The sequence below is a fragment of the Pundamilia nyererei genome, unplaced genomic scaffold (assembly GCF_000239375.1).
Source record: "Pundamilia nyererei isolate P.nyererei 1_Seehausen unplaced genomic scaffold, PunNye1.0 scaffold00082, whole genome shotgun sequence".
In the NCBI taxonomy this organism is placed as follows: Eukaryota; Metazoa; Chordata; class Actinopteri; order Cichliformes; family Cichlidae; genus Pundamilia; species Pundamilia nyererei.
The window spans coordinates 815694-839267 of record NW_005187483.1 but is presented as its reverse complement, the minus strand read 5'-3'; the positions used below and the strand labels follow the sequence as shown (position 1 = coordinate 839267).

The window sequence follows — 23574 nt, the reverse complement described above, 5'->3', positions numbered from 1 at the left end:
CCCCTGCACCCCCTACCATCCACCCTGTCTCCTTCACTCTCTCTAGCTCAGTGTGTCTTTTTCCCTCTTTGTGGCCAAGCACAAAGGAGTCGTTATCCTTGGACTACTGGTTGCCACGGTGACGGCTCACTGTGCCCCCGCTCCCCCACATTCCCAAATTGTAGTCCAAGTAGGTTTGGAAAGAGCTTCCCCTGGCCTAGCATGATTTAGTGTCAAGTTAGCTCTCCGAATGACTCCTCCTCATTTCATCCTCAAATGGGATATTTTTTTTATACAGATAAGAGAGTGATTAGACAATTTTTAATCTGTTGACTTTTTGGTAACATAAAATTAATAGTAAAATATATTAAATGGCCTGCTTTTTAATTGCTTTATGCTTAAATATCGACATTCTAACTTACCCGATTCTCACTCTAACTCACTCGCTCTCTCTCCTTCTCGCTTCTAAATCTGTAATTTAATTTGGTGTCCTGCCTCTTCACAGATACTGGGTGGAATGACCCTGTCATGATGCCTCAGCCATGCCACATCTCACGCCTAGGTGACCAAGGAGGGTGTGTCTGGCTTTCAGCCAATCACAGAGGGAAGCCCATTAGAATTAGTAACAACTTTGAGATATTTCTCCTCAAGAGCCTGCTACATCACTGACACTCTCCACCACTGGTAAATTTCAACCTTTGCTGCTCAAATCCAAATCTTATGTCTTTTGCATACAAAGAAGCATTAAGTGGTCCATTGTATATTTACTAACATGGTTTCCCAAGCTAGGCTGTAGTACTGAAAAGGAAAAAAAGCCTTTTTATCCTCATAAATTTGAATCAGCAACTTTGACTATTAAATATATATACCTGTAATGGTGCTGATTTCTTCTGTCACTGACAAGAACACTGACCTTTGTATTTTCTCTCAGGTCTTGGCTCCTGTGCCTACCTCCTTCACTCCGGTTTGTTCTTGACTCCTTGGTGTTTCCTGTTCACATGTTCTGGGATACTGGCTTCATTTTTTTGAGAGCTGCCATGGAGTTAGATGGGTTCCTTTAGTATGCTGTTAGATACAGCTTTCCGATGTTGTGCCAGATACAGCTTGTCCACACAGGGAGAATTGGACAAGGACGGGCACAGAGATGAGCTGTTGTTCTCAGGTACTGGCTTGAATATAAGTCCTCTGGCTTGGTGGCAGGGCAGCCAACCTTAGCTGACTAAAACTAAGATAGTAATCACATTCTTTTAAAAGATTTTAAGCCATTGTGTCTGAACTATTTGAGGCATGCCTTTTCTATGTAGCCAGGATGGGATTTTTAGCATCCCTGCTTAACTGTTTTTCTTTTCAAACTTGAGTCTTTTAATAATTTCTTTTTAAAAATGAGTTTTATTGCAAGTTTTAAGTCGTGTGTGTGTGTGTGTGTGTGTGTGTGTGTGTGTGTGTGTGTGTGTGTATCAATCACAAAAAGTTGGTTAAACTTACTTTTTAAATGTCAAAGAGCCTAACTTACAAATATTACAAAATAATCTCTGCTTTATTAAACGTTTTCCTGAATTGTAAAATTGTCTGTTGTTTCTCTCAGGAGCTTTGTGGCCAAGTGTCCTGTGTTTGACATCACTGCAAGAAGTGTAGGACTTACCCCTCCTGTGGATCATCTTGCTCTTGCACTTGTGAGGATCTACTTGACCTTGTTGCACAAAACTTAGTTTAGACTCTTATCCTTCAGCCGTCAAAAGATGCGGCACATTCACGTTGAGTTAGCCCACAAAAAGGCTCCACTAGAACTTCCGGCACAGGAGGGGGACCTGCCTCCCTCTTCACAGGGCTTAGACCCTGGTGTCAGACCAGGGGCACCCAGGCACCTTGACCAGGAGGAGTTGAGACTCCAAAAGGTCTACCAGCTCTCTATTTTCTCTCAGTTGGGAGGATTTACCACCGCCACAGAATCCCACACTGATGCCCAGCAGAGGCCTATTCGATCAGGTGTGAAAAGGGGGTTAGAGGAGCCTCAGTTAACTCATAAGCGCCCCCACCTGGGGGACTCTCCAGACAGGGAGGGGCTTGAAGGAGGGATGCTGTGTGGGCCAGTCACAGCTCAAGGTGCAGGAATGGGGTTAGCTGGTGGGCCTAGTGGATCTGGTTCTCTGTACTCTTGCATGCAGATGGAGCACAAAGACCCAGAGGAAGGATTGTTACCCAGGTCTCCACCCCTTTCCCCTACCCACAATCCTTCCCGACGCCCAGCTCAGTACAATCAAGATAGGCCATTTCCTGACGTATTTGCTCCACTCTCACCTAAATCAGCCCCAATGTGTGACCAGGGTCATTCCCTTGGAAGCTCAACTAGGACAGAGATACCTAATGGGAGCCGCACACCGACCCACTCACTAGGTAGCCCTGGAAATGACAGCTGTAGTAATGGGTCATCTGGAGGCCAGCCCAGCCCCCACATGTATGAAATGTCCACATATGAAACTCCTAACCCAGCCAGCCCAACCAGTCCCCCAGGTCCTTTTTCCCCACCACACCATACAGAGATGCAGGAACCAGGGGAGGCAACAGAATGGGAAGTTGGACTTGAATCCTCCCCACCTGAGCGAAGTGCCACCCAGGCTGCCACCTCCTCTAACGGCCTGGCTTCCTGTGAGAAAACTCCTAGCACTAATGGCCACCGTCTCTTTTCTGGAGGCCACTGGCCTGCCAAAAAGAGGTTGCTGTCTCCAAGTGATACAGGGGAGTCGTGTTCAGAAGATGAGGGACCCTCCACATCTAAGAGAAGCAGGCTGTCATTGCTCGCTCCAGGACTGGGGCCTGCTTCATGTCGTAGCACTGATGCTAAAGCTGCCCCTTACTGGAACCACCTGCTGCCCTCTGTTTGGGACCGGCCTAAGGTTAGCACACATCATCTTTATCATATGTCTCGTGGTCATTTTAATGCAGCACACATTAATGAACAGCAGTGGCACATTTCCATGATACCGTCATCGTTTTAAACCAGAAACCTGTAGAACTTGTATGCAGAGCCATCAGAGACTTTGAATTGTGATTAATGAAATGCATTTGAATAAGTATAGGTAAGAAATCTGCTATTCCTGACAGTCCTGTATAAGGGCTTGAGGTATTAAAAACACAAAAGCTGAGAGAACAACTAAAGGTAAAAAGAATGAGGTGATGGCTGGCTCATTATCATGCCACGCTGGAACAGGGAGAGCAGCTCCAGAATAAAGCCCATTCAGGGAGGGCCCATTGTTCCCCCACATGAGTATGCTGTGTCTCTCATGCTCATATGTATTGATACATCCTGCTTAAAAATGGTTCTGGAATTGAATTTTTTTTTAACACTGGGAGGCCAGAAAGTGCTTTGAGTTTGTGGTATGGCGAGTATGCTAATGGTTGCAATAGGGTTCACTAGTTTCACTGGTTTCATGCAGTAGTGGGATCATTGTGACTGCAAGTGATTAGTGTGTTTGTGTAGCTGGGAGAAACAGATAGACTTAAGAAAACACAAAACAAAACAGGAAAGGGAATCAGTGACAGATGAGGCAGAGTTAAAGAAAAGCAGCTAGGATAGACTGTCACAGGCAATATTTCAGTAAACAAAGGCTGGAAATAAGATATTTTAGGTCATACGGAACGGTGGGACAAGATAATTTTCAAAATGCCGTCTTTGGATTTAACCAAATGTGAGTACGAGCTGACAAGCTGACAAAGAACTTCTAGCTCTGAAGGGAGCAACTATAACCAAGGATTAGCTAGTAACGATAAGTTAATGATGAGTGAGAGATTTTCTGTGAGAAAATGGCTAGCAGGCAGCATGGGTTTGGCCAGTGGCGAGTCACCTGAGAATAGGGTGGCCTTTATGGTCATCGGAAGCCTGGAAATGGGGAATGTATGCATGCGTGACACAACAACCACTAGTCAGTGCACAGTAAGTAGGACACCTGAAATATGTAATTACACTTAACAATTTAGCTCACAGCACCATAGAAAAACAAGCACTCCTTTATGATTATGAGTAGCTTAATGATAAGTCAGGATGTTAACAGAGGGGAAAAAAACAAATCATACTCTTTCCTCTATTTGTCTTCACTTTTTTTAGACCTCCACAGACTGCACAAGATCAGGAAGACGACTAAAGAATGGACTGCGGTTAAAAAGGTGAGTAATCCACTCCATTTGTAGTCAAATATTAATATTAAAGAGACAGCATATACTAAAAATGAATTTGGGCTGTGTTCAGACTGAACGTGAAATAAAATATTTTTGTAAATCCACAAATGTTTGTGCGTAAGAGTCCTGCAGTTTGGCTCACTTTGCTCCAAGGCCTCTCCTCACCGTCCCAAAGTAGAATCATACAGCTGCAGTTGCCCAAAAACTGTAATAAGGTTTAGGCCCATTTCTGATTGCCAGGAGAATCCACAGTCTATGGCTAAAACTGAGCAGAAAGTCTTTCACAGTATTTGGAACTTGCACTGATGGATATTTCCCTCTATTCAAAATGTCTGATGCAAATTTGTGTCAGTCGGCATCTCTGAATAGACTTTGTAAATGCACAGCGCTATTCACATTTGGTCTGAAGACTCTATTAACTGTTTTCACCCACCTACACACATGCGCACACTTATCTATAAAAACTCTCAGCCAATGTCATACTGACTTCACCAAAATCAACATTGGGAAAGGAAGTGGGAGTTCGAGCAGGTCTTCTGTTGTTTTTTAAATTAAAGGGTTTGTGCCTGTACTCGAATATTCAGACGCACTCGGAGGCATGTGACATATTGATTAAGACTAAATTAGTGTAATCTTAACCACTAACCACCGGTCTCTTTTGTGTGTGTGTTTGTGGTCATACTCAGTCGGCAGCTGCGCAGCAGCAGTCACACAGACACCGGCCGTTCCACACGTTCCCGTGGTCCTACATCGTCCATCAGCAGATCCCTGCTCGGCAACTTTGAGGTGCGAATTTTATTTTATTTCTTGCAGCAAAAACAAAACATCAACAAGGACCAGTTATGATTGTTATAATAGGTCCCCATTATCTTATCTTCATGCAACCTGTCAGCTCATTCTCTATCTGACAGCAACAGTTTTAGCTCTTCTCACTTAGAAAGTGTCCTCCATTTAAACCATTTATTCTTACTGCTTGCCTTTCACAAACAGAAGACTTGAGCTTCTTATGGGAGGAGGCTGCTGTGCCTAAGATGACCATATTAAAGATATTTGCACTTATTGACCTTCTACACAGCCAAGAGTAGAAAACTTTTTTCTGAAAATGAGCATAAAGAACACTCAGAACATTTGTCTTAAAGGAATTCCTTGAGCGTACACTTTAGCCATGTTTATTATCCACCAGTGTAATAGTATATATGACAAAAACCAAGCTGAAACATATTAAGTCTCCTTTAACTAGTGATGTTGTGTAATGTGTCCCACATGGAGATGGGGATAATCTTGGTTCTTCTTTGGCAGCATACACTTGGAGAAACCTTTTAAGATACATTTTTGCAATGTAATGTAATTCAGTACAAATTGTGACCTGTAATTCCAACTCAAAGCCATTTGTAAAAACAAAACAAGAATTTTAGTGATATATTTCCTTCCCATTCATCTACACAACTTGGGGGAAAGTGTTTGTATCACAGGGCTTTTTTTTTGGTTTTGTTTTTTAAAAAACACGTGTAGTTTTAAGGAGCATTTGGGAGGACAAGTCCACATGCTGTAGCCTCTGCAGGGCATGGCCATTTTAAAAGTGTGGCTCTCTGCCAAAACAGTTTTTCCTGAATCCCCCTTAGACTGGAGCCAAGTTTCTCAGCCTTGACAGGCTAAAGCTTTCAAAAATGCAAAATCCACATAATATAAACCCGACAACCTGCAGTCACAGCCCGAAGGTCATGTTTGACAACTTTGGTGGAAGGAAAATGTGATCTTTAAAAAAAATACATATAATAATTTGTTCTTTAATTAAATCCAACATGAGCTGGAATTAATAATAAACCAGAAGAAAGTCGTTTTACCACGACTGCAATGACAGATTTATTTTAATTATGCTCTGACAGTGGATTTTTTCGTACTGATGCACCTAATACGGTGATCATTTGCATTTTGTAATTTGTATAGGGTTCTGTTTAGACAGTTGTGATTTATTATTGACACTTTTTTTTTTAACTGTTTGATTGTCTGCATGTAAGAGGACTTGGCCAATTAGGCAGTTGAAACAAGGATAGAAGCTGGTTTACGATGACAGGTGTTCTCATGAAAGCACTGTCAAGATGTTACTTTTGTTTTTCACTACAGCCTCTACATTTAATTGTCAATGATGAGAAATGCCTCCACAGTCAAGACTTACTTTTGTAATGCTGAAAATATGTTAACCTCATTCACATATTAAGACTTTAAAGACATTCATAACAATTGTGACAAATGATTTTTTTTCTTTTTTTTTTTTTTTAAAAGATGGATTCTCAACTTTAAGAGTTTCATTTGTTAATTAAACAGACAAATAAATAAATAAATATTGCTATTTCACAGTTTTATGCTCACAGTGTTGCTGGTAAACAGATGCATATTTTAACACTGTCCAACTGAGCTTTGGTTTCAATTAAAATAAACAAATGTAATGTGGATCTTTATGGATTTCACAGTCATGGGTTTATCTGATTCACCACCCAGTTTGACTCGTGAGTCAAATTGACATTTACAGTTTTAATAGACTCTCTAAGTCTACAACCCATTTCACCTTCTGTTGTGCTTCCCAGGAGTCCATACTGAAGGGGCGATTCTCCCCCTCAGGCCGAATTGAAGGCTTCACAGCAGAGATCGGTGCCAGCGGCTCCTACTGCCCACAGCACGTCACCCTGCCTGTGCAGGTTACATACTATGACATCTCGGAGCACAGCGCACCCTCACCCTTCCTGGTCAGTGTGTTTGTGTGTGTGTTGTGCTATGTTTTTATGTTGTTGTGTATATCCTTAGTCAGGAAAGAAAAAAAGATAAACGAAATGTTTGCTGTGGTTTGTTGGTTGGGGGAAAAAATAAACCCAATTTAGAGATCAGAACTACCAAAACAATGCGCGTGTCTGATTGATGTTGATTTGCCTCTTCACAAGCAGATGTGGAAAATGTCTTTCTGTGCATATGCTACGATGCTGTTCTTCAGTGCATCGGGAAATAATGTACATTTATTGCATATGCCAAGAAAGCATTTTATCAGTGTTATGAGGAAGCCCTGATGTGCTTTAATCCTGCTGGAAAAATGGAAAAGCAGCTGTTTCACTTTTAGATTAATTCCTCATTTCTACTTTGATCTGCGGTGTATAGTGAAGGTCAGGCCTCCTTTGATTCACTTCTTTGAACTCTTAATTTGACTTTCCATGCAGCTGCCTTTACAACTGCACTCTGCTGCAGTAGTTTTAGAGTTCATCAACTTCATTTCTGAATTTCCTTCTTTTTTTTTGTTTTACATGTGTTATCAATACAGATATGCAGATTTCATCTGTGTTTTGGAACAGAAATGGAAAACTACTGCTGTCATACTGCTGCCCCCTATGTTTTATTTCATGGCACATAGTCTTCATGTAGGTTTTAAGTATTAAAATGTTACAGATTATTTCATCATTGCAGTGACTGAGGATATGTATTCTGTGTCTCCTTTTTCTCACAGGGGGTAATATCCCTCGAACCTCTTGGAAAGAAAGGATACAGCATACCCAAAGCAGGGACCATTCAAGTGGTAATTTTATGTCATTCTTTACATCTTAACATATATATATGACATTTTGATGCTGTCATGTTTATACTTTTAAGGGTCACATATCTGTAATTATTATAGCTAAGCCATTGAATTTAAATCATGCTGAGCTATCTCATCTATTCCTGTTGTGTCCTCAGACCTTATTTAATCCCAACAAAACTGTGGTGAAGATGTTCCTGGTGACCTACAACTTTAATGACATGCCTGTTAATCATATGACGTTCCTGCGACACCGCATCTTCTTGGTGCCAGTAGAGGAGGGAGCTGAGGGAAAAGGCGAGGCGTCTCCAGGAAGTGGAATGCTAGATAGGAAGAAGATTCTCTGCTACCTTATACATCTCAGGTACAACTAAGGTTTTATAAGTGTTTTGCTTTGTTTTTTTACTTTTTATGCCAGAAAAGGCTAAAATGCTCCATTATCATGTGACTTTAAAAGCTTAGTTGAAACGTCTATATACTAAAACATTAATAAAACTTTGAGTTATATAAATTTTTCATTGAATATTTAAAAGTTTTGCAACCTTTTTTGTGCTTTTAGTCATATTCTTGGCTCAAGTGGAATGTATTTGTTTTGCCAACCTCTGTTTTTGGTCTGATTTTTCTTAGATTCCAGAGCTCCAAATCTGGAAAGATATACTTGCACAACGATATCCGGCTGCTATTCTCCCGCAAATCCATCGAAGTGGACACGGGGATCCCATATGAGCTGAAATCTTTCACCGAGGTGCCAAGAAACCCCAAATACTCCCCCCGTGTGTGATCCCAGCTTGACCTTTTGACGTTCCGTAATGCCAACGCAGTCCCTCGTGTGCTTCCTAAAGAGGAGAGGGGAAAGGGACTTCTAGAATATTGGATATAAAATTTTGAAAAAACTCATGAGAAATACCAGAAGCACAGAAAACACATGTGCACATATGTCACAGTGTTGGTATTTGGAAAAGACCTGCTTTTTATGCATTTATTCTCCACTGAGAGCCCACATGCAGATCGAAAATGTCACAGGAACAAGCATGGGTTTCTTTGCACCCTCAGTTGCTGAAAAGATGAAATCTTGGTGTCAGGGCAGTCTAGCATGGATGGTATTAAAAGCAGGACTTTTCCAGGACCTTAATCTGTTTAAAAGAAAAAAGTAAAAAAAAAAAAAATGCACAAACACTGACGCAGACACACAAACACACACCAAAACAGACTGACAAGACTCATGCCCGGGACATGATACAAGCATAACAGCAGAAACACTTCTGGTGGTGACTCTGAGTTCAGTGTTAACATGCATGCCTTGTGACTTAAACACCTGAATTTTCCTCTAGTGCCGTATCACACTGTCCTTCACTCTGCCTGCAGCTCCAACTGCCTCATTGGACCAATAATTGTAACAGCAATTTAAAAAAAGGAAGAAAAAAAAGCCGTAAACAACAGTCCCATCCCCTGATCGTGAGGGTTATTTACCTTCTGAGGAGCAGAGAGGAGATGAACAGAGACACAAACACTAGTGAAAGCAAGGGCTGAAATTGAATCGGCCACTTTGATTGGATGTCTCATGTACAACACGACATGACAACAACACGGCGACATGATCTGACCAAACTCAGGACATTTGTTGAAGAAAGGAATTCTCTTTTTTTTGTTTTGTTTTTGTCTATCTGTCACGGTACAGACCACTGTGTATACATGAGAGTTTAAAAAAAACAAACAAAAAAAAACAATGAAAAAACTAAAACTTGGGAATCCACTTCATTGTATGTAGCCAGACTGAGGGACACTGCTGTTTTCTTTTCTTTCTTTTTTTTTAAAATTTCCTCCTGTTTAGATACTGTTCTCTGCAGTCAGATGTTGGAGCAGAAATTGGGGGGGGAAGACAAGCTGTAGTTTTGTTTTTCTTTTTTTTTTAATTTATGTTTTCGCAAATGTCTTAATAAGCAATATGCTGCACAAAGTAGTGTGTTTTTCAGCCAGACAAGCTTTCTCTCTGGAGGCAGAACAAAGAAAGCAGAGAAATGAGGGTGAGGGAGGGGAGGAATAATGAGGGAGGACGGGTTGTGGGGTATTTAATATGAGAACGGGATAGTCTATGTATATTTAAAATAATAAACTCTGCGACTGGCAAGTAAAGCCCCAGCGTCGTCTCCTTGTTTGAATGGCATTGCGAAGACACTTCGTTTTTATAACATTATGGCTGATGTTCACACTCATACTGACTTTGCCATGTGAAATGGTTAAAGGTCGGGATGTAACTATAGTCTATATCAAAAGTATCTGTGAAGGTTCTCAGTCATCCAGGTCATCGTAGTCTGAGCTTGGAAAGAAAAGCGTCTGGACTTCTTTAGGTTGCTTGAAGACGTTTCACCTCTCATCCGAGAAGCTTCTTCAGTTCTAGGGTTCAAAGGGACTAAATAAGTCCAGACGCTTTTCTTTCCAAGCTCCTTAGACTATATCAAAAGTAGTTTTCCTCATCAGTCACAATGCAAATGGGATGTTTAAATAAGGGGTTGCACTCATAGATAATACTGTCGGATTTATCACTGCATGTCAGGTGTTCAATATTTACTCTCAACTGGCATTGCAGAAAGTATTCAACTTTCCGGCAGATCCCTCTCTAGGGTTTATGAAGAGCGGTCTGAAAAAGAGCATTTCTCTGAGCAAAAAAAATGTCCGGGAATGCCCGTATACTATATAGTATACGGGGAAACAGTTGAGTAGAGGTTGCAAAACAAAGCCTGAGCATAGTTATTTCATCCATCTGAATCCAACGCTTGCAAAGTGTTTACTATCCTGCATGAGAGAATTCTTCAAGCTGTAATGTGCTGAGTGGCTAAAAACAGACTGCCTTTGCTGTTCTGGGCAACTCTGCAAATATGAATGTCAAACTCTGTGAATGCTATTCACACAGCACTACTGAAGGAAAAAAAAAAATCCATGGCTTGTAAGTATTCCCCTGGTAAAAATACTGAAGAATCTCTATATATATCACACCAACAATACAAGCAGTCATTCCTGAAATACACTGGTTATAGTGTGGGAAGATTTTGGAGAGGAGAAAAAAGTATGCAGTGATCCTACACCTTATTCAGGAAAACACTGAGTGTCTGCACCTAAAGAGTTTATTTGTGCTACTGCTACTGCCCATTACCTCTCCCAAGGTATGGGCTGCCAAAGGTAGATCTCCATAGATTTTAATCCTTCCTTACGGTGTCAATAAATACATTAAAATTAATGTGGGGGATTCAAAAGCAGCTTGCCTCTTTTCCACATCGGTTTGAATGCATCTTTAAACATCACAAAGCAGACAAATTAGATTTACCTCCGTGTAACTTACAACAAAGCATATTGGATGGATTAAATGAGGGTGAATAACACTGTTTGAATTTTAACCAGATTTTATAATTTGGCTAAATTTTTTTCAAAGAGACTTCTTTGATTTTCTTTCTTGTTTAATACATTTGCAGTTTCAGTTTTGCATTGTGAATGAATTCCTGGAAGAATCCCTGAAGGAGAACGTGTGAAAGTACCTCTTCAGCCTGTTTCACTGGGTTTGCAACACTTGTGTCAAAGTATTTTTGACCCCTGCTGGTAGGAGTCAGTACTGCAGCTCCACCATAGGCACTGGCAGGAGGCCTATGAAGTGCTCAGGTTTTCATTGACTTGTAGCTTGTCAGTACGATTCAAACTAAACCACGTATAGATAACTTCAGAATTTCTTTTCCAGCTGTACCTTGCATACAAATGATGTAACCTCTTTAAAACTCAGATCATCATCTTTTATTTTATGCCGATTGCCATAAAATCCTTTATAATTCTTATGTTGCTGATAGGGACTCATCACACAAACCTTTGCACCAGTATTTCCGAGTAAAATTTTATTGCTCCATGTGCCATTACACCATCCAATAGCATCAATGGAAGTTTTTTAACCATTCCTTTATGGGCCTTAAATCCAGTTTACAATACAGCATTCTGTATGTTTGTTTTTCCTAATTATGAGACAGTTGAGAAGTTCAGGGGTACAACTTTGTGGGGCGCTTAACAAATAATAAAGTCTTGGCACATTCTCATTACATATGTTCAGCTGTTACTGTTGTGAAAATATTACTGACAAATGTGTGGGAGGAAAGTGGCACCATATGCTCAAGACTCAAAGCTTTCTTTTGAAAAATAAAGACAATATTTCTATCATACATTTATAGGATACAAAACCTAGTTTTCTACCAAAGAAACCAAAACCATCTTTGCATTTGTAACCAAAAGAGAAAAATTAAAACTGTGGTCTAATCTCCTTTGATAAGATGTTCCTGCCTCATGGTGACTAGTGCCCCAAACACATTTGCCTTTCAAGTTTTCTTTCCTCCATTTTTATTCATTCATTTCTGAAAGACTGCATAAAGTAATCAAAAACAAAACCAACCTCTATTAACAACAGCTGGTATACTTAATCTTGCTCAAAGCCATTGGCATTTTGATTAAATTCCTGAGTTAGTGCAGTTACTTCCTCTAAGTTTGAGTCTGCATGTCATCAGTCAGTGTGCTGGCGGCACCCAGTATGGCTTGGCTTAATACTGACAGGTGGTAGTGAACTTTGTCCCAGTCGCTGGCCTGCCCTGATGACTCAGCATTAGCATAGGCATCAGCTAGACCTGGGAAGGTTTGTTTGCCAGCACTGCTTGAGGCCCAGATAACATGCCTGTGTAACACACAACAAAATAAAGATTAGCTCAACAGTGTTATTAAATGTGTTTCTGAGTTACAATGAAACAAACAATTCACTACACTTGGTATCTCTTGTCAAAAGACTACTAAATGTAACAATCAACAGAGCGTAACAGCGGCCGGCCAAGATTTAACCTACTGGCACTGCCATATTCAAATCACTAGTATTGTTAAAACACATTGTCTTAATTCCATGTGTTTACCTTCTGCATATTGTTCACTAGCTTCTCCCAATGGCTCCTTGCCCCAGAAATGCCGTACTACTGCATTCCATGTTTGTGTATCACTGTTACTTCTTTCACTATAGGTATTAACAACTATGCCAGCTCCAGTGGCTCCATAGACTTTTGCTGTTTGTGGGGGTTAAAAAGTTACTTAAGGCCTGAGGCCTTATCCTGGTCCTATTTAAGATAGTAGGCATAACCATTGTAATCATGTCTTGATTAACATGTTTTATTAACAGTGGGACTTCACTAACCCCCACAATCCTTCTTCTCTCATTGTGTACTGTGTCCTGCATGACACAGAAGACTCCACTAGGCACTATAATTTTATTATTTTCCAAAGCCACAGAAATCTCTGTGCAATCCACTGGGCCACATTCTTACCTAAATCCATATTTATCTGGGAAAGCCAGAGGGTCCAAGAAAGCTCGATCCAGAAGCATGAGTTGGTCATTGATCCATCTAACCTTAAGCGGCCTGAGGAAAAAGACATGGTAAAGCAAAGGGGGCTGGTATTCATTTCTGTTTGAATGGATGTGGATATGACTGTGCACATACTGTATGTAATGTGTGCACCTACGTTTCATTTGCCAGGTCTGGACTTTGAATCACCTTCTCCAAATTAGAAACTGCAGCACGAAAGCTGGTCACTGCATGTTTAAGGGGTTCTGAAACGAGATACAGTTGATTGCTGTCACCCAGTGATGATTGTATTCTTTTATTCTCTCTAATTACACTTGATTATTGGGGTAGAACATAGATATACAAGACAAAACATAGATGCACAAGACACTTTCAGAGGGTATCATTAAAGTATAAGATGTGTTACCTAGCTCCAAAAAGATCCCCTCCCCCCACATCTCTCAAAAGATCTCCTGTACTTACCCATTGAAATGTTCATAGTTTTAAGTTTCTGCTCATATAGGTTCAAAGCAGTGCTGAGGTATTCCTCCAGACTTTCAGCATAGTCAGCGCAGTTTAATGGCAGGATCAAACTATCAGCCAGTCGGATCAGGACATTTCCTGCAGTCCTAGCTACAGCTTGATGACCGACAAAGCCTACAAGAGAAGGTATGAGCTAATGTTATAAAGGAATAATTTGATTCTTTTCAGCTAATTATTTATTTTCAGTGATCAAATCTGAAAACAGAAAAACCACAACTTAGAAAATATTTTCTTGAGAAGTGCAACGCTTTTTCTTTTTCTTCCATTGCTGGCAAAATATTTTCCTGTCATAGCACTATGACAGGTAAGGAGTTAGACAAGGATTCATTTATTCTACTTACTGTGCAAGAAGTAGACTACTAGGGGGGGAAAAAAATTCTCACCAGGATCGATGTACTTTGAAGCATAGTCAAAAGTGTCATATGCTGTGTGATATGCAGGATAAATCCGAGCATTTGTTTTAGTCTGTGTGAAGACAAATATATATACAATAATAGTTACAATATTATCTTAATGAGCTCAGTTAACACCTGCCTTCTCCTAATATATGTGAATGCCAAAATAAAACACTTTTTGCAGCTTATTTTGGTTTAAAATGTACAATGAACAACTGGCTTCAATGACCAGAGCATTTAACTGTATCTATCATTCTTATTTTTAATACACAATCAGTACACGCTAGTTAAAGCACATTTACTGCGACTGCACAAAAAGGCTCTAAAAGCAAAACTGTGCAGTATTATTCTGTCTATGTGTCAAATCGTGCAATCGTACATCTTTAGTACCTTGTCATATGTGTACGACATGTCCATGGAGGTGATTCCTAGATAATGGCTGAAGGGAGCATAATCACTTCCTGCTCCTGTCAGATATCCCATCCTGTTGAAAGAAGACAGACAACATCACATTCTGAGGTATTTCAGCAGGGAGACATAGGATAGAATTAAATATGAATAAATAACACTGCAAAATTCTGTGAAAGTACATATCACAAAGAAAGTAGGACTTGGCCAACCAAACCAACTGTCTGTTAGATCATTTAAATGATTATGAAGACATAGAACCAATAAAACTAAACAAAAAATCGAATTCTGTGTCTCATACATTATTGTGAATACACAACATATGCAAATTGCATATCTTAATTGCTTCTGATTAGGCTCTTTTGTTTGAGGAGCATTTTAAGCTCAGATTGTGTTTTACAAGTCATTTACATTCTAACAATGAACCAGCTAACACTACTGTGGCCACTGGTAATTTATTAAAAAACTAATATGTTTATATCTGAAACATGCGGAATAACATCTATGATGTCAATATAATATCTAGTTGTTGTTGGGGTTTTTTTTTAAACTTTCAAATAGAGACAAGTGATTTTGAATAGAATCCCAGACAACTGTTCTTCCAAGATTCAATGCAAGATTAACAAGATATGGCTGCAGTTTATTACCTGGGAATTAATCCATGGGTGGGGCTGGTTTTGTTTGTGTACTGTAACCAGTTGTCATACACAGATTTTTCGTGGCCAGGTGCTTTAACCTAGAAAACAAAGGTCAGTGTTGCAGTAATTCATATGATAAATAATCCATCTTGATTGACAGACTATTGCAACGTAAAGTAGAGATTTTTGTAAAAATGGATAAGTGCCTGTAAATAGGACCAATACCTACAAGTACGAAGACCTATCAGATGCTTATTGGGTTCAAGTTTCACTAAAATCTAACCAAAATGAGGAAACGGTAACGATTCTTGTGAATAACGGTATTGGCGCCTCACTATCATATAAGCTCATTGATTCTTAATTGATCCAGATTAGCTAAAAACCACACTTCTGAGCAGTAAAAGTCTTGGTTTTGTCTAGATAGTAGTTAGTCAAAGGGCTCACCTGTTTTGCAGCTTTAAAGATGACATTCTGCATTGATGGCATGCCTGAAGCTCCGAGAGTAGCATTAGCTGAATAATGCAAGACAACAATTGTTTTGCAAGAGCATCACTATTAAACCTATAAATTCATCTTAGGTGTGTTAACACAGCGTTTCATTTCATGCAGACTATGTGCAAAAGAATCAGATTTAGGTTTATATTTTTAACATTTCTTCAAAAACTCCAGGAGCATTTTTTTTTCCTGTTAGCTGTTTGTGTCGTACTGGCTGATTGGAATACATTTAAATTTACTTCTGATGTACAGGTGCAGTGTGGAGCTTCTTACCAAATACTGCAATGTCCACGTTTATATAAGCAACACTTCGTTCACTGAGTGCTGCAAAGTATTGCTGGAGCAGAAACAAGAACGAGGTCAAGTGTAGAAGAATGTGCACTTTATATCTTTAACACAGATGGCCATTTTACACATTGCTTGGAGTTGTGGGTAGTCTTGTGGATAAATTGCAAATCACCTCTGTGTATTCTGCAGACCCAATAAGGCCAAACTCCTCAGCTCCCCAGCTTCCAAAAATAATGGACCTGCGAGGCCTCCAGGTGCCTACAATAGAGAGCCACAGAGGTCAGCCTTTATCGAGAACTCTATAGAAACAGTCATTCATTCCAGCTCCTCCTCACCCTGTTTGACCATCTTGCCCAGCACCCTGGTAATTTCCAGCATGACTGATGTGCCGCTGCTTGGATCTATCGCGCCATGAACCCAACTGTCCCTGTGGTTGCCGTATATCACATACCTGTCTGTGGATATAAACACAGCACTTACACAAAATAATCACAACATCAAAACAGCTGATCTTAAATTGCCGATCCAACCTTAGTCTCACCTGGCTCCACACTTCCTCTGATAAAACCCATTACATTAGAGGAGGGTTTCACCTCTTCATAGTTGTAGATGTCCAGTTTTACATCACTGACATGAAAGGCAACACAGAAAAGGGATAAAGAGGCTTTAACTGCTGCTCCAAAAACATGTATTTGTATAAATGGAATTGGTTATTCAAGTGTAAATCATCTGACATGAAATTGTATAGTGAATAAAAATGATCAAGTTGGCTGGCAATTAAATGTTTACTACACTGATTCTAAATTATCTAATTGAATTATTCAAAAATAGTTAAGTTGAAAAGGTCTGTAAGGTTTTTTACTTTTTAAAACTTTTTACTTATACTGTTGGTTACCTGTTGGTGAAACTGGATGTAGGTTTGAACCCTGGACCACCAAAATTGTAGGTACAGTTGAATCCTCCTTGCCATGCATCTGGAGCTGGTTCTCCTCCCAACTCACTGAAATGACCAATGGAAAAAATATATTATTAAAGTAATCATCACCTTTGTTAGGCTGTATCAGTTACACATGCAGATCTATCTTGTCACAAACCAGATCAATCGATAGGCGTCCTCAAATCCGATTGGTTGAGTTGGAATAGGAGGAATGCCTGTAATGTCTGTGGCATTGATTCTGTATGTTTCCTCTGTAAAATAAATGATTACATTTAAGAATTGATACAAAAGTGAAATAATAAAAAAGTAATTAAACGTGATTTGAATTTCCATAGTGTATGTGTTTGAAGCTATATAGCGTGTATCTTTTTGGCGTGTGGAGAAGTGCAATGGTTAACCTTTGGCAGCCAAGTGAGGTGTCAGCAAGTCTCCAAAGTCAATGTTGTAGGAACCTCTTTCCACGCCACTGGGTGGCATGTACCAGGAGTGAGGATACGTCTCATTGGCGTCTGACATGAGACCATCGTTCATGTCCAAAGGATCTGTATAGACAAGCACTCCAACGACGCCATATGGTGCTGCATTGATGGCCTGGATGAGACACATAATGCATTTTGTAAACAGTAATTTGTTGGTTTACACTTTTATTCTTTTATAATTTACATTTCAGTTGTCATCAAACCTGTCCACTCTATTTGAGCTGCAAAAGTGCGATATTAATAAAGTTAGAATTTACTAGAAGTGTGTGGCGGTAATCTTCTTTTTTTTTTTTAGCTCACGTGATGTCAGCGTATCTTAATATAAAAGTTTGTGACTACAGAATAGTGTTTATGTAGATTAGATAAAACAATTATGCCACTTGTTAAAGTAAGAGTTTGAACTAACATGTAACTAGTGGCAATAAGAATTAACCCTGTTGCTTAGTTGATGGTTTTTGCTTATAACCAAACAAAATTGGGCTTAAAATGTACAAATCGGTGATTTAATGATGCATTCTGAAACTCACTTTAGCCGATCTTCCTGCGCCACCATATTTGGTGATAGCAATAGTTCCTCTGAGGTCCACTGTCTTGTTCAGTTCGCTGTAGTCACTTGGCTTCCCCTGATTGGCATAAACCAATTTCCCCTAAAACCATGAGAAATAGAAACGCTCTGTGAGCAACAGAAACTCAAAAAAGTGAACTGATATGAAGAAAAGGTGATTTAAATCTTTCTGTAACCAAATTTTAAAACATTTAATGTTTATGTAATGGTCTCTTAATGCTCCTCTTTTATTTGCCACTTACATTTTGTATCTTTGCTAGTTTGCTTCCTGTCTTTGTCTTTTTTACCCCTTAGTCATTCTCTGCCTTTCCCTCATTGGCTCATAGTCCAGAACACTGTTATCATCAATATCAATCTGGTATCAATCTGGTTGTTAGTAATCAGTTTGTGTACTTCACAGAATCACTGTATGTCCCTGTTTGAACCTTTATGTAGCTCTTGGCATTCAAGTGTTTTACTATTATCTTAACTTTGCTTCAGTTTCCCCTGACTTTACTTTTGCTTTGCATTTTGCTGCCACCTTCAGTTGGAGTTCGTTTGCCTGCATGTATTTTGTATTGTCTCTGAGGAAAGTTTTTTTTTATTATTATTATTGTGTGTTCTGCATTCATAAAGTGAGTCGGGCCAGAACAGTCTATTTTCCTAATCAGGGTATCATTTTTTTTACTGCCATGAGAAAGCTTGACAGTGATACAAATCTTTACAGACTGGCTCTTGACGTTTTGCTAACGCAGTCTACATCATAACTCGTGAAATTATCAGTACTTGGCAAGTCTATGAAAGACATTTTAGCCTTGAAGTTGATGTTGAGAAGTTTATGGCACCAATAAACAAGCGCTATTGCCTAATTTACTGAAAAGTGTGGCACTAAAATAATCTGTGACTGTGATTATAGCATATTCATTCATTTATTTATTTTTCCATTCAATGTTAAATTTTCTCATAATATTTGTCAGAAGTAAATCCCATCTCTTTTACACCTGGAAATATTTGTGTCACATACTCATTCCCTGTTTGTTTTTAAGGTTTTCACATAAACACTCTATGTGAACTAAACCCAACACTGTTAGCTTTTGTTGCACGGCAACTTAATCCTTGTTCAGAGCAGAGGTTTTTAAACATCTTTCTTGAATATACAGTCATGTAGCTGCAACAGTTAAAAGTATACTGACTGTATTTCAGTAAGCATACAACGTGCAGCCTCAAAGGTTACAACAAGTAAGCTAATTATGACTATCATGTGATTTTATTATTTTATCATTCTTTCAGTAATTTAATGGTCAGAAATGGTGTAGGAGTTCCATAGACACAGAATATTTCAGTGTTTGTGCACAAACACACAATAAAACACTGGAGGTTTCTTTGAGGAGTGTTTTGCCAGATTGTCCCATTTCAGAAACAGGATGAAAGCTGTTGGTCAACTCTGTTTGGTTAATGAGAATAAAGCAGATATTTTAAATGTAATATAATTGATGTGTCTTCAGTTTTATTTTGAGTGATTTGCATTTATAAGTTAAATTTAGTGCTTGATGCGTAAGGCTGTAGCTTTTTACCTTTACATGTCCTGCAGGGGAGTATGCTGCGTACGGCTGAACCACCTCAGGATCGCTTTGGTCCGGAGTGTAAGGCTTTTCTTTTTCTCTTATTGTGTGCAGCACCGTATCGGTTGGGCTCACTGAAATTAACAAGTCATGGTGAAAGGTCTGCTTGTGAGACATCAGGGCGCTTGCAGATTGAGGAGCTTCTCAGTGTTAGAAAGAGTGTTAAATACAGAGAGTGGATAGTTTTCGCTTAATACCAGTTTTCTTGGTATGTTGGATTGAGTATGGAATGGAACTTTCTTAAAAGACAAAATACGTATGTATGGAAAAAAATATACAATATAACCAAAACGTAACAATGTAAAAGTACTTAAAGGATTTTGTCTTCCATGGAATAATCCTATGAATGCTGATGGAGCAGCTTTCACTGTAGTTAATCATACCGCACAAGCTAACTAAACCATTCCTTCTTATACTGTAATGTTTACTTTGACCAAGATAATGTAACCATTCCCTCTGTCATCATGCTTTTCACAAGCATTTCACTCACCTACAGTGACTGTATTAGGGTTATTTTTGTCAGGGAAGGACAGGTAGACCCAGTACTCCTCTCTCCAGGCCTTGTCTAGTCCAGTTTCAGGGTCTTGCCATCTCTTAAGCATTATCTGTACAGTCTCCTCATCTCCAGCTGTGGTAGCCATATGGGGCACTTTTGTCAGGCTCCTGTGAAGGAAGATGAAAGATAAAACTTCAATGGCAATTTAGCCTTTGAAATACTTGAATGAATGGTAATGGTATTAAATTATACTCTTTGGATTTTAAATGAGGTGCTGGTGAGATTTTATAACATTGTTTAAAAAATAAGGAAACTGACCTGAGATTTTCCTGAATCTGAATGTTGTCCACCTCCAACATGAACTTCTCAATGAGGCTCTCATCCACATCCTTGGCCACATCTTTCAGCCACGATGGTGCAGAGGTGCCGCTCTTGGCAATACCAAAGTGACCAATTAGGATGCCTACGGTCAGTACGGCAGCACCACACACAACCCCAATTATCACCTGTTTTATCATACTCTTCCCTGAGATGAGATCCTCCTGTGAAAAAGTCTCTTTGGACCTGAACCCTGACAGTGAGTCTTCCCCAAAGATCTTTTTTTTGACCTGTAAGCTTTTTATGAATCCCGTCTTATGTAAGACAGCATTGTTAATTCCTGAATGTAATGACAGTGCAGCCCCTGCAGTCTCCTCCCATAAGACATGGTCATTGTAAAGTTTACTCATTAATGTTTGCAGATGCGATGGACTTTATCCCTTCATGTGTAAATGTGTGAGGGGACTGAAAATCATTTATTTTCAATGTTTGCACACCTAAATCCTTTTCTTCTTTTCTTTTTAAACATGTCATTCTCAACCCAATTCTCAATTTCTTAACTTAATTTCAAGTCAATTTATGTATGTATATTTATATTTAAAGAATTCTTAAATTAAAAAATATATAAGAGTTAGAATGTTGTTAAAATGTAATTTAAAAACTATATTAACAATATAAAGATTACAAGACAAACAAAAACAAACAAAAAATATCACCAATAAAGGAAAATCCACTGAAATCATTAAATCCACGTAGGGTTTAATGCCGAAGTTGTACCAAAATGGGAATGTCCAAATATTCCTAATACACAAGAGATGAGAGACTGTTGCCTGTGTCTATAAATAATGAATGGATGGATCTTGTGAGACTACGGTGAGTTATTTGGTATCAGTACTAAATAAACACAATCTTTGTTGGGACTAATGACTTTCATGCATGACTTCCTGTTACTTAACTGCATCATGATAGCACGCCAAAAAAGGAACCTGAAAGAATCGAATTTTATGTGGAGAACAAAAAAAAGTACACAGTAATGTGGACCGATTAAGAAAATTGGTCACATGGAACTAGAATAAACTTGAACCTTTTGCATGCTTTGTTTCATTTTAAAATGTACTGTTTGAATTCAGAGGTAAGGAAAGAAATAAATGTGTGTCAAAGATATGCAGAAATCCTTCAGCCCTTAATGTTGTCGTACAACACATTAACTAAACATGCTTTGCATGCAGGCTGTTTTCGACACTACTTTGTAAAAGTCTTGAACAATTCCTCATTTCTTTATATTTTGCAGGGAAGATGTGAATAAGTGCAGTGATCTATTGAAACAGGTAAACATAACTGGAAAAACAGTTTATAAGGCAAAAACAGAGTTTATGCTGACAAGCTTGAAAGTCTTTTTGTACAACCACCTTTATTTTTCAATATCCCAAATATCACTGGCTGAAATGCCAAATGAAATGCCAAAATGTGCAACTTTGTAATAAGAAGCTAGTAACAAAGTGCCTAAAGATGCAGTGGGTTCTTTATTAAGCTGTCTGTTATGTGCATAAGTCAGAGTTTAGTGGCATATGTGGAGGTAGATTTCTTTTCTCATGTATTAATCACATATTTAATCATATCACATTAGTTATAGTAATATCATTTTCTCACTTTATAAGAGCACTCCTGTCACTAGTTTGCATGCATGTGGAATGTTAACACAGTGAGGCCATTGTAATGGGAGACATTATATAGATAGTGAGACTACTTCTGCTTATCAGGGATGTAAATCCTTAGGTGACGGCTAAGCAGAAAACAAGGTCATAATTCTCTCTGTGAGGGAGAAGGTATAGAATGTGGAATGTTCTGTTCTGTCTCTGTATATAAGATGTAAAGGCAGTGGCCACAATTCAGAGATAGGGATGCTCTCTCCACATTGCAATGTGTTTATTAAACCCACTTCAAATCAAGCTCACTGGGTGTGTTGCAGGTTATTGTTTTTTGGGGGGGGGATTTTTTGCCTGTCCCATTTGGTTCTTTAGCTGTCAGAATTGTTGTCTGAAGACCAACAAGAATACCCAATGAATTTACTTTACCAAGTGGATCATCGCGGCCTTGCCGTATTGGTCCATTTGATCGACCTTTGTTGTTATTATTTATTTTATTTTATTTTCAGTTGTTACAGATGGGACAGACATGACTCGGGGATAGGAAAGGGAGAAAGAAAGATGAAGGAAAAGAAAAACAGAAGGGAAGAGGGACAGTGAGAAAGGGTGCTTAAAAAGAGAAAGAGAGAGAAAAAAGAAAAAAGAAAAAAAAACCTCCTGGATCACCTGTTGAGAGGAAAAGAAGAGAAAACAAGCAAATAAACAGAGCAACATAATAAACACAACACCATCGCATTAATCTAGCTAAGTGTAAACAGCAGTAAATGCTAAATATTGAATGTTGTGGTGCAGCACCCAGGACCGACAGCGCACAATGTGCTTTGAGGTAGCAGCCAAGAAAGGTGTAGTTTATGTCTATGGACAGTGAACATCTGTGTGCACACCTGTGTGAATCAGCGCGCTTGTATTCAAAAGGTTTCCCCATTGCAGGTTATTGTTAAATTTTCCACAACACTTGCAAATCTATCAGTCACACACATTTATACTCAGATGAATGCATCAGAGAGCAACTTGGGGTTAGTATCTTGCCAAAGGATATTTAACATACAGCCTGGAGCAGCCAGGGAACAAACTGTCTGATCAGTAGATGACCTGCTCTACCTCCTTAGTTACAGCCACTCCATGAGCTTGAGCTCAATTAATTTTAGTATTCATGACTCATTTACTTTACTTGTCATGTTCAACCAGAAAAATGCTAACAATAATGAAAGATTTATCACTCAGTGACATACACTGACACCCAAAGGGTACATGTGGTCCATAACTGTAGACCTGTAGGTGACCATAGCGTACACTACTATTTTCTGTCTGGAACTGATCCTCACTGAGGATGGATCAGTGTTCCTCGAAATAAATAAACTTTAACACGTTATTTAATCTCGGATTCTTGCAAAATGTTCGACGAGGACCAATTGAAAACCAAAATACAAGAGAGTTGAGACAGTAAGCGCACGGAAATAACCGTTAATCGAAGCAACGTTGCCCTCTAGTGGTTAAATATATTTACTGCGGGGGCTGTAAACACGGAAGTTCCTGTTTCCGTCCATTTCCTATACAAGATGCTCGTGCGTTTTGTCCCCTTTTATTGTGATGGTGGTGTAACACAGTCAGTAGTTTAAAAATGTGCACCAGAAGTGTTTGATAAAGAAAAAATAGGCGGTATGTTTTCATAACTCACAGCTGGAATATAAGCATGAGCTGCA

The 23574-nt window shown here is 39.1% G+C and overlaps 2 protein-coding genes across 4 annotated transcripts in view; one reads left to right on the top strand and one right to left on the bottom strand.

Moving 5' to 3' along the window:
* The window catches only part of atosb (atos homolog b), a 28364-nt gene extending 18520 nt beyond the window's left edge, over window positions 1–9844 (top strand). For all 3 annotated transcript variants that reach the window (XM_005738130.1, XM_005738131.1, XM_005738132.1), the window contains 9 exons: window positions 485–663; window positions 911–1141; window positions 1565–2873; window positions 4082–4140; window positions 4839–4938; window positions 6738–6896; window positions 7643–7711; window positions 7870–8075; window positions 8339–9844. In XM_005738130.1, coding sequence (XP_005738187.1) covers window positions 1719–2873; window positions 4082–4140; window positions 4839–4938; window positions 6738–6896; window positions 7643–7711; window positions 7870–8075; window positions 8339–8492 — 1902 coding nt within the window. In that variant the 5' untranslated portion in view covers window positions 485–663; window positions 911–1141; window positions 1565–1718 and the 3' untranslated portion in view covers window positions 8493–9844. The remainder of the gene's footprint in view (window positions 1–484; window positions 664–910; window positions 1142–1564; window positions 2874–4081; window positions 4141–4838; window positions 4939–6737; window positions 6897–7642; window positions 7712–7869; window positions 8076–8338) is intronic.
* Window positions 9845–12220: 2376 nt separating this feature from the next.
* naaladl1 (N-acetylated alpha-linked acidic dipeptidase like 1) lies at window positions 12221–20425 on the bottom strand. Its single transcript, XM_005738273.1, has 19 exons — window positions 20226–20425; window positions 19902–20074; window positions 19364–19485; window positions 17773–17892; window positions 17165–17357; window positions 16924–17017; window positions 16725–16829; window positions 16371–16456; window positions 16165–16284; window positions 16002–16087; window positions 15815–15878; window positions 15491–15558; window positions 15056–15144; window positions 14391–14484; window positions 13989–14070; window positions 13546–13719; window positions 13241–13328; window positions 13045–13137; window positions 12221–12410 (listed from the first exon to the last, which is right to left on the bottom strand). Exons 1-19 carry the CDS (start codon window positions 20423–20425, stop codon window positions 12221–12223), a joined length of 2241 nt encoding a protein of 746 aa, XP_005738330.1.
* Between the last annotated feature and the right edge of the window lie 3149 nt (window positions 20426–23574).

Coding starts and splice junctions, on each gene's coding strand:
- naaladl1 (XM_005738273.1), bottom strand. CDS start 20,425: ATGATAAAACAGGTGATAATTGGGGTTGTGTGTGGTGCTGCCGTACTG. Junction 20,075..20,225: donor CAGATTCAGGAAAATCTCAG/GTCAGTTTCCTT, acceptor CTTCCTTCACAG/GAGCCTGACAAAAGTGCCCC. Junction 15,559..15,814: donor CGTGGACATTGCAGTATTTG/GTAAGAAGCTCC, acceptor TGCATTATTCAG/CTAATGCTACTCTCGGAGCT.